Here is a 15,402-nt window from a genome sequence, read left to right as displayed (position 1 = left end):
GCCAGCCAGATGTGCTGACAGCGAGACTGTCAGGGAGCTGTTCTGAAGTGGGTCTCAGGAGGGACTAAGATCCGCCTAAAAGGTTCATGTAGATGATCTGAAGGGAGAAGGAGGCCTTGGGATGGGCTTGTCTTGCTGAAAGGACCAGACATCACAGACATCATCAGGGAACACCCAAGGTGTGTGTGGAAGGGGGGTGGGAAATAAAGGGTGACAGAGTTGTCATGGGAAGGATGAGGGTTTCACAGGTCTTGAGTTGAGGTCAACCCAAGGCCTCCTAGGCTGGGGTATCTTAGGGCAGGGTAAGCAGGAAAGGGACAGGGGTCCTATGTGCCCAGGGTACCTTTTCAGCCAAGAAAACTGACAAAGCTTTATTCACCCTCAACCCAGAAATCTCTACGTGGCCTCTCATCTGGTTTTGTACTTTGGTATTTACTGTGCTGGTTTCCCCACCAGTTCCCTTGGTTTAGGAGAGTACCTTTTGAAATTTCCAATCCTGCTTGGCTAAATGGAGGTGTCCCCATCACAGCCAACATAGCTCAGCAGAACAGAGTGTCCTTCTTAGCAGTTGAGCTGGACAGCCCAGTGAAATGTGGGGCTGTTGGACTGCTCAAGGTGTCCAGTTCCTTTGTTCCTCCCGTGGCTGGCACTCCAGGACACCCCATCTGGAGCAGGGCATGCAGCTTTCCTGTGGGGTCACCACGGATCATCATAAGACCTCAAATGTACACTTGGAGGAGGGCTGTTTTCTCACAGACATGTACTACATGCAGAGATTTGGGTAGGGCTATAATAAAACTTAAGTCGTGCCCATGCGTTTAGCTTCTAAAGCATAAGCTGTCTGAGGACAGGGACCATATCATTTACTTTTGTGTCTCAATGCCCAGCATGATGCAAGTACGAAACTGGGAAACTATTTGTGGAACTCTGAGCAGATGAGCCTTGTTTTTGAGGAGACAAGAAAAGTGCCTGGAGGGAAACGTCATGACGGGTCACACCCAGATTACACAGTGGGGTCAGGTGTCTGTGGGAGGCTCAGACTGGGGCAGATACTTTAAGGAGGAAGTGAGATTTGAAGGGGCATCCCTCCTCTCCTTCATCTGTCCTGACAGGAGTGAGCTTAGGAGAAGCCTGTCCCGCCCAGGAAGCCAGGGATGCAGGGCACACCGGAGTCCTGTGTTTCAGGTAGAATTCTGGCAGACAGCTGACAAGCAGGCTAGAAGGTAGTCTAAGAGATGGGACTCCAAGGTCACAGTGCCTGGGATTCAGTGAGTTCATACACACAAAGTGCCTTAAAAAGGCGCTGGCATGGAGAAAGTGTTCTGGACGTGTTTGCTGTCTCTGGCCGCACCCCCCAGCTGTTCAGGGCCCAGTTCTGCACAGTCCCAGGTTGACACTGTTTTGAATTGGAGACAGAGGACATAGGGGGATTGAGTGGGGGGCAGAGTACCAGGCCTCACCCACCCGGTTCTCTCTCTCCTGCAGACAGAGGGGGCGAGCCCCCCATTCACTGCGCGGGTGCCCAGCTCTGCCTCAGCCTATGACCAGAGAGGACTGGCCCCTGGTCAGGAGTACCAGGTCACTGTCCGAGCCCTTCGAGGGACCAACTGGGGCCCTTCTGCCTCCAAGACCATCACCACCAGTGAGAGCAGGGGCTACGGGGAGGGTCTGTGTGGAGATCTGGATATGAGAGGGGTAGCCAGGACTCTGCCCTCCAGGAGGGCCAAGGGGAGGGTTTGGGTGGAGCAAGGGTCCTTGAAGGAAAGCTGGTGACTGAAGAGCCAGACTCCCACCTGATCCATCCTCTCTCTAACCTGGCTAGTGATCGATGGCCCCCAGGACCTCCGGGTGGTGGCTGTGACTCCAACCACACTGGAGCTCAGCTGGCTGCGCCCCCAGGCCGAGGTGGACCGATTTGTGGTGTCCTATGTCAGTGCTGGCAACCAGAGGGTGCGGCTGGAAGTGCCAGCTGAAGCAGACGGAACACTGCTGACTGACCTGATGCCAGGCGTGGAATACGTGGTGACTGTCACTGCAGAGCGGGGCCGGGCAGTAAGCTACCCGGCTTCTGTCAGGGCCAACACAGGTATGGCTGGCCAGGGGCTAGGGCAGGGCCTGGTTTCTGAGTGTGGGAACCCCCTCCTCAGGAGCCCATGCTCCTCCAAATGCACTTGGCAGTGTGCATGGCAGTCCCAAAGCACCTTGTTCTGTGCCAAGGGCACCAGGGAGACAGAGCTCCCAGGTCCTACAGGAAGGCTGCCCATGGAGAGAACAGTAAACAGGAGGCACTGGGGACCCACCTAGTGGGGGATGGCCCTGCTGTCAGTGGTCAGATCTTGCAGGGACTAGAATTAGGCGGATAGGAGACCAGCGCTCCTGTTGACTTAGGATTGGAGTTTGGGGACTTAGGTCTCATGGCAGTAATTTTCCGCTAACCTCAAGGTCTCTCAACAGATGCCTGGATCTTTTCTTTTCCTGTGACAGAGGGACACCCACCTTGCTGTGGCCACATTTTCTCCTCCCACTCCCCTTTCTCTCCAGACACAGGGCCCTGCCGGCTGGCTTCTCTTTTCTTTCTAGGGCGCCAACAGTGGTGGGCTTGGAGGGCCAGGGGTGAGGGGCTCCTGGGACACTAACTCCTTCCTCTCGGTTCTCTTTCCAGGTGGGGCTGGGGCGCAGGGTGGAGGCCTCCGGCTCCGGCTCCGGTGGGAGGGACGGAAGGAGGGTCGGCCGCGGGAGGGTGCGGGGCTGGCAGGGGCGGCGGCCACTGATCGGCTCTCCCCTCCCCCTTTTTTGCCCCCGGCAGCACCAGGCCACTACGCCTACCCGGAGGCGCGCCCCCCCGCCCCGCCCCCCAGGCCCCGTCCCCGGCCGGCCCCGCGGCCCGCGCGCCCCCCGCAGCCCGCTCGGCCCCCTCGGCCCGCGGAGGAAGCGCAGGAGGAGCCTCGGCCCGGGCCCAGCCTGCCGCAGGGCCCTCGGCGGCCGTGGGGCAACCTGACGGCCGAGCTGGGCCGCTTCCGCGGCACCGCGCGGGACCTGGAGCGCCACCTGCGCGCGCGCGGCTACCCGCTGCGGGCCAACCAGACCTACGCGTCGGCGGCGCGCCACATCCACGAGTACTTGCAGCGCCGCCTGGCGGCCGCCGCGCCCGCCGGCTCCCCCGCGCCCCCGCCGCGCGCGCCCCGCCCCACCGCCAGCGCGGACGCCGGCGCCTGGAAGCGCGACTCCGACCAGGGCCCCCGCGGCCTCTCGCCCGACGGCGCCGACGGGATGGCTGTGCCCCGCCACCCCAAGCCCGAGGTGCTGGGCAGCTCCGCCGACGGCTCACTGCTCGTGTCCCTCGACGGGCTCCGCGGGCACTTCGAGCGCGTGGTGCTGCGCTGGCAGCCCCAGCCCCCCGCCTCCGGCCCGCAGGGCGAGCTGACCGTGCCGGGCACCACGCGCACCGTCAGCCTGCCCCGCCTCCGGCCCGGCACCACCTACCACGTGGAGGTCCACGGGGTGCGGGCAGGGCAGACCTCCAAGTCCTACGCCTTCATCACCACCACAGGTAGTGTGCGCTGGGGCGCGGGACCTCTCCTCCCTGCCCGGGCTCACCGGCCTTTGGGAGCTGCACCCCTCAGCCCCTCCCACTGCTCGCTGCTCAGGCTGTCACCCCCACCACACCCTTCTGCCTTCACGCCCTACCTGGTGCAGGCTCCAGGCGTCCCCCACAGCAAAGCACAGCCTTCCTCTGTCCCTAAAACCACATCCACCCCCCTCCTTCACACGCACGCACACGCACACGCACGTCCTGGCAGATGCCCTGGGCCAAGAAGACCTGGTCTTTGGGGTCCCTTGGTTTTCACTTGGGTTCTCAAGGCAGGGCTGCCAAGGTTGCCTATCCAGGCAACAGAAGCAGCCTTTGGTGGGCGGGGAGGGACTGCACACTCGCTGGAACAGTTGGGGAGGGCGGTGGTGGTGGGAAGAGTGACAACAGAGATTTCCAGCGCTGACTCACTGCGGTGAGGGTGGCTGAAGACTGTGGTCAGTGGTTGCTGTTTTCCACAATTTGGCCTTGACCTCAAAGGGACACATGGGGACAGCTGGGGGTGGCCTTGAAGCCACGGGCAGCGTGCACATGCCTTCAAGGGGAGAGCACTGCTTCCCCGGTTGCTTTTCAGGTCTCCTGGCTCACCTCACACTGGTCTCTTCCACAGGAGTGATGTCGGGCTCAGGGAGGGTGTTCCGTGGCTGCCCTGGGAGGGCTGTGGACCTTTTCTTCCCCCATAGGGCCCAGATGCCGCCTGAGTAAACGCCCTCCTCACTACCCGGCCGCCTCCTGCACCCCTTCTCTAACACCACCTTCTTTCTTCCAGGCTGCTCACTGCTGCACTAATGGAAGCCATACCGCCACCCAGTGGGGACAGGGTGCCTGTGGGGAGGGGCTTGGAAGTCTGTGGGGCTGGAGGTCATAGTCTTGTGGGGGGAGGGACAGCAGGTTTATTTCTTTCAGTTATTATCTGCAGGCCTGTCTGCTCAGGTGAGGTGATGGGTGTTTGGAGGACTGGCCAACCCTTGGGGCTTGAGGGGGCCCAGGGCATGTCTGTAGGCTCTTAGAGGCTACAGGAACCTGTGGGCTGGGGTTCCTTTCTGGCTCTAACAATGGACTCTCCTGTTTTTCTCGCCCTACCCTTCCCAGGGTCCATCCCCTCAGGCTTCTTGGGGGCCACTGATGAGCCTCCTCCCTCAGGCCCTTCAACAACTCAAGGGGCTCAGGCCCCAGGCCTGCAGCAGCGCCCCCAGGAGCTGGGAGAGTTGAGAGTGCTGGGCAGAGACAAGACAGGGCGCCTCCGCGTGGCCTGGACGGCCCAGCCTGACACCTTTGCCCACTTCCGGCTGCACCTCCGGGTGCCCAATGGGCCAGGATTGCATGACCAACTGCTGCCAGGGGATGTCCGCCAAGCACTGCTGCCCTCACCCCCTCCTGGAGCCCCCTATGAGCTGTCACTTCGTGGGGTCACCCCTGAGGGCAAGCCCTCTGCCCCTCTCATCTACCAAGGCATTATGGGTACATCCTGGCTTCTGCTCAGACCAGGGTCCTGAGGTTGAGGGAGGGGCTGGGCTGGAGGGACTCAGAGGTAGGATGGGGGTAGAAGGTCAGGGCTGTGTTTGGATGGGCCGTGGTGGGAGAAAACAAGGAGAGAAAAGGAGTTGAGGGTTCAGAGGCAAGAGGGATGGGGGTGGGGTCTGAGAACAATGACAGGGTAGGCTCCAGGAAAAGAAAATGGGAAAAGAAAACTCAGGCATGGGGCAGCGATTCTCCCTATAGCTTTCTTTTCTGTGTCCTGACCCCACATTCTGGTCATTCTTCTGCCCCACCCCATCCCATAGATCTCTCAGTGTGGGTGTGGGAGGGCCTCTGGCCCTGATGATACTGACCCTCAACCCCCTTCTCCCCTTCTCTTCCCCATAGCCCCTGCCACCCCCTCACTGGCAGGCTAGAACAGTGGCACTGCCCCCCACCCAAAGATAGGCAGTGCCCCATGGTCCCATCAGCCAGTTTCTCCTGGGGGTGGAGGTTCCTTGGGGCAGGGAGCACCACAGCCATCAGGCCTTCAGAAATGGGCGAAGTCCGCAGAGCCAGTGAAGGTCAGGGCCTGGGTGCCTGGCTCTCACATTCTCTCTTGGTCCCTCTTTACGGGACCAGAAAAGCTGATTCTCCCCACAACTCCAGGTCAGGCTCACCACAGAGGGAGACAAGGGAGAGAGAAGTTCAGGTGGACTGAGGAGTCTTCAGACTGCTCTACAGTAGCAATGGGGAGTTTTGAAACTCTCAGGAAGAACCATGGGGGTCCTGAAACTTCCCCATGAACCTTGGTGTGGAGAGAAACCTTTGTGAGGGGTGGGGAAGGGCCAAAGCTCTGACTCCAGAGCAGAAGTTGAGGGGAGAAATGCCCCCTTCTCAGGAAGGCTGGTCACAGAGGGTTCCGGGGTGAGGAAACAGTGCCTTTGAGGGAGGGAGGGAGAGAGCTGTCCAGGCTGGAGTGAGCCAGTGGGCAGGGAAGGAGACAAGGCCAAGGCCACGGTTGAGTCTTCCTGCTTTGCTTTTACTCCCCACCCCCACTCCAGACAGGGATGGGGAAGAGCCTGGGAAGCCCTTGGCCCCACCGCACCTGGGCGAGCTGACAGTGACAGATGTGACTCCCAGCTCCCTGCTCCTGCACTGGACAGTCCCAGAGGGCGAGTTCGACTCCTTCGTGATCCAGTACAAAGACAGGGACCGGCCCCGCGTGGTGCCTGTGGAGGGGCTCCAACGTTCGGCTCTCCTCACCAACTTGGACTCGGGCCGCAAGTACAAATTTGTCCTGTATGGGCTTGTGGGCAAGAAGAAGCATGGCCCCCTGGTGGCTGAAGCCAAGATCTGTAAGTGAGAGCAGTCAACAGGTCACCCACCTGCTCCTGCCCTCTGCATGGTCCTCAAGGGGGTCTTCCCAGTGCTTTGGGAACTCCAGGAAGGCTTCCTGGAGGCAGAGGTCTCTGAGATGAATCCTGGAGGGAAAACAGTGGCAGGTCAGGCAGAGATGTTGAGGAAGGCAGTGCAGACAGAGGGAGACGTGGAGAGCAAGGCAGGAGTGAGTGTGATTCTGCAGGAGGATCCATGTCTGTTTCCTCTCATTAGACAGCAGGGCTCCTGGGCAGCTGAGGGGGCTGGTCTTGTGCTTCACAGGAGCTTGGACCTCATTTGAGGGCCCTGAGGGGCCTCTGAAGGGTTTTAAGTGGGGAGAAACATGATTCTACATTTATCTTACAAATTACACTGAGGCTGCTCTGGAGGATAGGGGGAGAAGTGAGTTAAGAAATTATAGTGGCCTGATTAGAATGGTGGCAGTGAGTCTGGTTGTGGGTGGTGGAGAAAGAGGGGCTCAGGCACCAAACATTTCTGGATCAGACAGTCCCATTTCCGGAGGCAAGGAACAACGCAGCGGGACACTCAGATAAGCATCTTCTGAGCGTTTCTTAAGGTCAGGTGTGTTCCCATCACACCCCGTCCTCACAGCAGCCTGGGAGGCATGCCCACGCTATAGACTCAATGGGTCGAGGCACGGAGAGGCCACTGAAGCAGAAACTGATAGGCCTGGGGTTACACTGCTGCCCTCATGGTCGTGGAGAGCAGAGGGGAGACCTGTGGAACCCTGGGGATGGCCCGCACTCAGGGCCTGCACAGAGAAAGAAGAGCCCGTAGGGTAGCCTGAGGGGTGACTTGAAAGAGGGACAGAGCCCCAGAGAGTGGTGTCCTGGACGCCAAAATGAAGGGTGTAGTCAGACATGTCAGATTCCACGAGAGTGATTCAGTGCCACACAGTGTCCACAGCACTTAGCAACTCCAGCTCACCCCTGCCCTGGCGAGAGCTGTCACATGGGTGATGGAGGTGCGGGCATGGCTACAACCAGTGTAGGCCTCTTTCTGGAATCTGGGCTGGGAATAAAGGGGGGATGGATAGCCGAGTGGAGGAGGGCAGGAGAGGAGGAGGTGGGGCCCAGGGCAGGGCATGGGAGGCTCACTCCACGTATGGTGCTCCCCTCTCTCGGAGGAGAAACCAGCTGGTAGTTAAGCCAGGGCAAGCGGCTGAAGTTGCCCTGGAGCTCTTCCCTGGCCATGGAGATGGGCTCCCTTGTCTCTGAGACCCCTCCCCAGGCTGGGGACAGAGTCAGGGCCACACGTTTAGGAGAAGGTGCCCTTGCTCTAGGTGAGCATAACCTGTTGCTGGAGTACACACCTTGACAAGCAGAGTGCTGGCTCACTGTGCACCTGCATGCAGTGAGCAGCCTGCACAGCCTCACACAGCATCCCTGCATGGCAGGTGGATGTCCCTTCTCTTTTCATCTGTCCCCCCTTCTCTCTACTCCCTCTCCTAGTGCCTCAGAGTGATACCAGCCAAACAACCCCACCCCGCCTGGGAACACTGTGGTTGACAGATCCCACCCCAGACTCGCTGCACCTCTCCTGGACTGTCCTTGAGGGCAAGTTTGACTCCTTCGTGGTCCAATACAGGGACAGGGATGGACGTCCCCAGGTGGTACCCGTGGAAGGACCCGAACGCTCAGTCACTGTGTCCCCCCTGGACGCTGACCACAAGTATAGATTTGCTCTATTTGGGATTGCCAACAAGAAGCGGCATGGCCCCCTCACAGCTGAGGGCACCACTGGTGAGTGGCAGCGACCTACACCCCATGTGACTCCTCGCAGCCTTCCACACACTTGCCCTCTGCCAGGAACCGGCTGGGCCTCCCAGCGAGAAGGCTGACTCCAGATCCTGGCCCCACTCCCAGGCTGAGGGTCAGCCAGCCTCCCCCGCACTTCTGGGCCCAATCCAACCCATCCCGTTGCTCCCCAAGGCCCAGAAGGTGTGTCATACCCTGGCGGTGCTAGTCATGCCAGGAGTTCAGCACTCACACTAATGCAGTATGACCCTCCAGGTGGGACAACCCATCTACACCCCAAGCACCAATCCCAGGCTGCCAGTTCAGTCCTGGCTGGAACCTCTCATTTACAGCCCCACAGAAGAGAGAGGAGCCAGGCCACCCAGAGCCCCCTGATCAGCCGCTGCTGGGAGAATTGACAGTGACTGACGTGACCCCAGACTCCCTGCGCCTGTCCTGGACAGTGGCCCAGGGCAACTTTGACTCCTTCATGATCCAGTACAAGGATGCACAGGGGCAGCCCCAGGCAGTGCCTGTCAAGGGAGATGAGAGCGCGGTCACTGTCCCTGGCCTGGAATCTGACCGGAAGTATAAAATGAACCTCTACGGCCTCCATGGCAGGCAGCGCGTGGGGCCTGTGTCTGTGGTGGTCACCACCGGTGAGTCAGGGCTGCAGCCCCCAACCCCGCCAGCCCCCACTCTGAGCAGGATCTGGGACCTGGCCCAGGGCTCCTACACACCTCCCTCCACCTTCTCTTTCTCGGCTCCAGTTCTGTCAAAGCCTCTACCCTCTTCCCCACGTCCCAGGACTTCTCACCCGGCCACCAGCCCCAGCCTCTGTGTTGGCCCTGCTTCTCCACCTCCAAGGGCAAACCCCGTCCCCCCATTCCGAGCACCTCACATCCTCTCCGGCCTCCTGCCGACTGTCCTCAGCCACTATGTTCTCTCCCCATGGTTTGTGCTGGGCCTTTCCCCATTCCCTGACCTGGCTTGGGCCATGGTCATTTCTGAGCTGCTGTCACCTGTTGCCCACACCCTGATGCCCTTGCTTTGTTCAGAGCTGGCAGATCCAAGGCACAAGAGCACCACGTTTCCCTAGCCCTGTCCAGCAAGGACTCCTCCAGCCCCAACTCCCTGCCTCCCAGCCAGCTTGGAGCAGGGAAAAGGACTCGCCTCCAGCCCTCAGCATGTTCCACGTGTCCAGCCTCCCTAGCCAGAGCCATTTCCGTGCTTGTGTAGCCTCATGGTTGGGAACATGGCTCTTCAGCCAACTGCCTGGATTTTAATCCCAGCTCTCCCATTTATGACCTATGGGACAATGTGCAAGTTACTGAGCCCATCTGTGCCTCAGCTTTCTTATCTATCAAGTGGGGATACTAATGGTAACTGCTTCACACAGCTGTATAGTCCACATGCACTCGGAGCAGTGCCTCTCACACCAAAGCTGCTGCCCGATGGGGGCTGCTGTTTCCCCCTGACCCTTGCTTCCCAGTACCCTTTTCCTTCCTCACATCCCTACCTGCCCCATCCTTGCCTGGGTTATCATTCTTGCCTATTCCCTCCTCAGTCTCCTTCCCCTAAGTAGTGGGTCACAGAAGGGCTGGCTGCCCTTGTCCAGTGTCCCCAGTCCATGAAGCCCCAGCGAAGACCTAACCGCACCTGACTTGGGTAGGTGCCCTGGGGCTGTGACTCCAGATTTCAGGGAGAGCAGGGTGCTCCCCAGCCCCAGCCCCAGATCTTTCTTCCACTTTTGTCTGAAGCCCTGCCTTAGTAACTCATTCCTGAGGCTTAAAGCAGAGGGAGGGGCAGGGTGCTGGGAGCCTCAGCAGAGTGCATTCCATCTTCTGCCCTGTTTCTGGGGTGGGCCTGGGAAGCCCTGGGGGATAGAAGCTGAAAGGGAGAGATGAGGGGCAGGAGGCCTCACTGCCCCTCACTATCTGAGGTCAACACAGACAGCAAACACCATAGACAGCACCTCAGGGGACCAATCTTCCCGTGCCAGCTCCTTTCTCAGACAGGAGGGGGGATCCCGGCCCGCAGACCCCTGCAGTGCAGTTGGCCAGCGCTGCGTGATGGCAGCCAAGGCCTCTCAGCCCTGTTTCCAGGGACCAGCCACTGAACAGCTCACACAAAGGCCACAAACCACTAGCCCAACAGTTCCCAGAGAATGTTTGCTGGAGGTGCCAGCGTGCCCTGTTCAACATCACCAGCAAAGCAAGTCAGCCTGTAAGCCTGTATCCCCGATTTGTTGTATCAGCCCCCCAGGAGGTTCGGGAGGAGACTCCGAGTCCCACAGAACCCAGCACGGAGGCCCTGACATACCCAGAAGAGCCCCGCCTGGGGGAGCTGACTGTGACGGACGCCACCCCCGACTCCCTGGGCCTCTCCTGGACTGTCCCCGAGGGCCAGTTTGACCACTTCCTGGTCCAGTACAAGAATGGGGATGGGCAGCCCAAGGAGGTGCGGGTGCCGGGACACGAGGACGGGGTCACCATCTCAGGCCTAGATCCAGACCACAAGTACAAGATGAACCTGTATGGCTTCCACAATGGCCAGCGCCAGGGCCCTGTCTCTGCCGTCGGGGTGACAGGTGAGCGCATGGTGGGAGCCCCAGGGTGGGAGCCTGCAGGAGGGTCACACTCTGTGATGGGTGAGTGGGTGTGGGGTCCCTCTGCTCCAGGCTGAGCCATGGTGCCCTGTGTGCCTCCCCCTGGGCTCCCTGAGGGCCAGGGGGGCCCTGGGCAGAGAAGGGCCTCTGTGAGCTGTGCTGTGGCTGCCCTGGGTCCCCACAGCAGACTCTGGGCTCTGGGCATGTCAGTGAGCTTGGACTGATCAGGGTGCCCCCGTCCCCAGAGGGACTTCTCTGAAGTGACCTCAGGGCCCAGTCATGACCGCGGCTTTCAGAAGACTGGGGACATCTCCATGGACCTGCCTCACCCTCCCTGTGTCTGTCCTTCTCAGCTGCAGTGGAAGAGACCCCCAGCCCCACAGAACCCAGCACGGAGGCCCCAGAGTCCCCCGAGGAGCCCCTGCTGGGAGAGCTGACGGTCACAGGGTCCTCCCTGGACTCGCTGAGCCTCTCCTGGGCCGTCCCCCAGGGCCACTTCGACTCCTTCACTGTCCAGTACAAGGACAGTGACGGGCGGCCCCAGGTGGTGCGTGTCGGGAGTGAAGAGAGGGAGGTCACTGTGCGGGGCCTGGAGCCGGGGCGCAAGTACAAGATGCACCTGTACGGCCTGCACAGGGGGCGGCGAGTGGGCCCCGTGTCCACCGTGGGCCTGACCGGTGAGTGGGGGCAGGGCCGGCAGGGCGGGAGGACTGGACCTGCAAGACTTTCCCTTTATTACCACCTTGTGAAAACATCGATATTCCCACCTGCCTGTTTTCTTTTGCCCCTCACTGGCTGGGGGGTCTTGGTCAAGGGCAGACTCGGTCAGCAGGTCTGGGCTGGGGACAGAGTCTGCACCCCTGACAAGTCCTCTGGGTGCTGATGCCGCTGGACTGAGGACCACGCTTTGGTAGCACCTCCTCACAATCAAGGATCAGACACTTTCTTAGGATGTGTGGGAGGGAATCACACCGCATCCCTGGCCTGTCCCACGGCTCAGCCTCTGGTGAGACTGGAGGCTGTGACGGAGGGCAGAGATGCTCAGAAAGCAGCGTCTTGCCTGCAGTTCCCCAGCTTCATGGCTCAGACGTGACCAGACGAATGACCCCAGTGGGTCAACTAAGAAGGGGAGCCCTGGGTCAAGCACTGTGGGAGTTCACAGGGTCAACCTTGGCCTTGGCAGAGAAACAAGGTCTTATCGTAATGGGGTTCACGGTCGTGGGAAGACAGGCTGTGAACCAACAACACAGGCAAAGGGGGATGTGGGTGTGACAGGAAGCCCTGGGACAGGACAGGCCTGGACAAGGAGGCCTCAGCCAGCCTGTCCATGGGCACCCACAGGACAGCCGAGACCTGAGGACAGGGGGTGTGGCCACGGTGACAGCCTAATAGGACAAAGAGTGTGTCAGGTCCACGATGTCAGAGCTGGTCCAAGGGCCGGGGAGCCAGGACAGCAGGGCACACGAGGGGGTTTGGATGAAATGCTGAGTGGGGCATAATCCTGAGATGGGGGGCGGGTAGGCAGCTCAGGAAGCAGGCTCCTCTGGACACATGGGGCTGTGCAGCGCTGAGTAAGACTGACTCTGTCCACCATGCCTTTAAAGTCCATTCTGGTCCCTATGCAGATGGGGCAGGAGGGAGGCAGGGCTGGCAGGAGGGAGGTGGGAACACGGGTGAGAGGCGAGGGTGGCCCAAGCCAGGAAGTTTGGGCTGTAGGTGTGGGGGGTGTAGAGACGCCAGAGGAACTCGGGAGAGAGCAGGACACCTTGATTCCTAGGGCAGCTGGGGACGGGAGCAGGACCAGGGAGACTGCATGTTTCTGGTTGGGGAGGGGTTCTGAGGTGTTCGGGAGCAAAGTCATGAGCCAGAGGGAGTGCCACGCCCGGGAGACCCCAGTGGAAGGAGCCCAGGGCACGGTGGCCACGTGCGCCTGTGTTCAGAGGAGAGGCAGGTGCTGGAGCAGAGGGAGAGGTCACAGGGGTGTTGGCAGGTGGGGGGGGAGAGGTGACTGAGGTGATGGAAGGAGACATCAGAGGGACCAGCCAGAATGGGAGTTAGAGCCACTGTGGACGGCAACATTCCCTTCCTTATTACCTTACGCTCGCAATAGACCGTTTATATGCTGGGTGAGGACTGAGGGGACCTCACTGTCCCCCATGTCTCTGTCCAGCTCGCCCAGCTCCAGACTACAAAACTGTGACCACCCAAGTTCCGCCTGCCACAACCCCCGAGCCGCCCATCAAGCCGCGCCTGGGGGAGCTGACTGTGACGGACGCCACCCCCGACTCCCTGGGCCTCTCCTGGACTGTCCCCGAGGGCCAGTTTGACCACTTCCTGGTCCAGTACGAGAATGGGGATGGGCAGCCCAAGGCGGTGCGGGTGCCGGGACACGAGGACGGGGTCACCATCTCAGGCCTCGAGCCAGACCACAAGTACAAGATGAACCTGTATGGCTTCCACAATGGCCAGCGCCAGGGCCCTGTCTCTGCCGTCGGGGTGACAGGTGAGCGCATGGTGGGAGCCCCAGGGTGGGAGCCTGCAGGAGGGTCACACTCTGTGATGGGTGAGTGGGTGTGGGGTCCCTCTGCTCCAGGCTGAGCCATGGTGCCCTGTGTGCCTCCCCCTGGGCTCCCTGAGGGCCAGGGGGGCCCTGGGCAGAGAAGGGCCTCTGTGAGCTGTGCTGTGGCTGCCCTGGGTCCCCACAGCAGACTCTGGGCTCTGGGCATGTCAGTGAGCTTGGACTGATCAGGGTGCCCCCGTCCCCAGAGGGACTTCTTTGAAGTGACCTCAGGGCCCAGTCATGACCGCGGCTTTCAGAAAACGGGGGACATCTCCATGGACCTGCCTCACCCTCCCTGTGTCTGTCCTTCTCAGCTGCAGTGGAAGAGACCCCCAGCCCCACAGAACCCAGCACGGAGGCCCCAGAGTCCCCCGAGGAGCCCCTGCTGGGAGAGCTGACGGTCACAGGGTCCTCCCTGGACTCGCTGAGCCTCTCCTGGGCCGTCCCCCAGGGCCACTTCGACTCCTTCACTGTCCAGTACAAGGACAGTGACGGGCGGCCCCAGGTGGTGCGTGTCGGGGGTGAAGAGAGGGAGGTCACTGTGCGGGGCCTGGAGCCGGGGCGCAAGTACAAGATGCACCTGTACGGCCTGCACAGGGGGCGGCGAGTGGGCCCCGTGTCCACCGTGGGCCTGACCGGTGAGTGGGGGCGAGGCTCGCTTGTTTTCCTTCCACTGACGCCCCGGGCTCCCTGTGGCAAAGGCTCTCCTTTCTGCCCTGGGCCCCGTGGCCCCACCTTCTTGGGGCAGACCTAGGAAGAGCAGTTCACAAGGACTGGGGTGCAACCAGCTGCACAACCTTAACAAGTTTTAAACTTCCTTGCCTCTCTTTTCTCATTGGTAGAATGGGCATCATTATGTCCACCTCAGGGAACTGGGGTGAGGCTTTAGTGAGTTGGCAGCATAAGGCACTGAGGTGCCTGGCACTTGGAGATGCTCTCAGCGTCTGCCGCTAGGACTGTTACATTTACCCTCCGGGGCCTGCTCTGTCCCCTGGCTGCATCAGCTACTTAGGTGGTCAGAGTGTGCGTGAGGCACGGGCTCCTGCCGGGCGGCTGGGAGCTTGCTTTTCCCTCATCCAGGGAGCCTTACAGCCTCGGCTGCTCGGCCACCGTGAAGGACCCAGCCTGGCACCCCCTCTCTGGAGCCTCAGCACAGAGGCCCGGACCCCAGGTGCCCTTGGGGCTCTCCTGCTGACCTGCCCAGCTTGGTCACAGCCAGGAGCCTCTCTGCCCTTTGTCCACTGCAGAAAGACACACATTTTTGAAAGATGACTTTTACTACCAGGAATGAGCACAGATTTGAAAGCAGAGGAACAGTTTTCAGAGCCAGGCCTCTTCTGTCCACAAAGCCCTCCCACACCCTGACATGGTTGGCTTAGTGTCCAGAACCTTCCACTCTCGATTTCGTTACTTTCTTTAGTGAGCACTGAGAATAGGGACAGGAGAAAGCCACCCTGAGTTACTGTCCTGCAGGGTGAAGGCTCGTGCCAGGCCCAGAGCACGCTGCTGAGGTTTCTCCAAGGGGAACACTCGCTCTGCCCATCTGTCCTGGTCCCGGGTAAGGACAGGCCATGTCAGGCACCGACAGGTGGTACAGTAGCGGAAACTTCAGTTCTGGAATCTGACAAGCTGATTCCCGGCTTCCCCAGACTTAACTGTGAGATGGAACAGGGTGGTCATTGTCAGAGCGGGCAGGTGCTGGGCAGCTGGAGCCCAGCCTGCTGACCAAGAGCCGTGCCTGGCACACAGCAGATGCTGTACCAGCCAGGGGAAGAAATGCATGTAACTACCTAGAAACAATTCTAAATTGGAAAAAGATTATGCCAAATGCAGCCTAGGGCCTGCCATACCCAGGGGTAGGTATAATTCCACCTTCCTCGTTAAGCCAAATCACCAACAATAAGGCTTGATGGTGAGGGACAGTTTCTTGTTCTCAAGGAAAGAAGTAGACTGTGAAAATGAGCAGAGAGTGGGCGCGACAGGAACCAACAGAGCCAGAGGCCATGAAGTGAGGTCCCGGGCCAGCACCTGGGCCTCCCACCCCTCAGCT

The 15,402-nt window shown here is 60.3% G+C and overlaps 1 protein-coding gene across 2 annotated transcripts in view; it reads left to right on the top strand.

The window, feature by feature from the left end:
* TNXB (tenascin XB) overlaps window positions 1–15,402 on the top strand; it is a 47,238-nt gene that overhangs the window by 13,161 nt on the left and 18,675 nt on the right. The window contains exons 5-15 of one of the 2 annotated variants that reach the window (XM_081141330.1): window positions 1,486–1,642; window positions 1,823–2,086; window positions 2,807–3,550; window positions 4,682–5,050; window positions 6,112–6,405; window positions 7,900–8,190; window positions 8,538–8,843; window positions 10,442–10,774; window positions 11,146–11,469; window positions 12,963–13,295; window positions 13,667–13,990. In XM_081141330.1, coding sequence (XP_080997456.1) covers window positions 1,486–1,642; window positions 1,823–2,086; window positions 2,807–3,550; window positions 4,682–5,050; window positions 6,112–6,405; window positions 7,900–8,190; window positions 8,538–8,843; window positions 10,442–10,774; window positions 11,146–11,469; window positions 12,963–13,295; window positions 13,667–13,990 — 3,739 coding nt within the window. The remainder of the gene's footprint in view (window positions 1–1,485; window positions 1,643–1,822; window positions 2,087–2,806; window positions 3,551–4,681; window positions 5,051–6,111; window positions 6,406–7,899; window positions 8,191–8,537; window positions 8,844–10,441; window positions 10,775–11,145; window positions 11,470–12,962; window positions 13,296–13,666; window positions 13,991–15,402) is intronic. The other variant, XM_081141331.1, reaches the window with a different exon arrangement.

This window comes from Miniopterus schreibersii, assembly GCF_964146895.1.
Source record: "Miniopterus schreibersii genome assembly, chromosome: 6".
In the NCBI taxonomy this organism is placed as follows: Eukaryota; Metazoa; Chordata; class Mammalia; order Chiroptera; family Miniopteridae; genus Miniopterus; species Miniopterus schreibersii.
The sequence above is the reverse complement of the archived record's forward strand: the minus strand, read 5'-3'. Positions and strand labels throughout refer to the sequence as shown.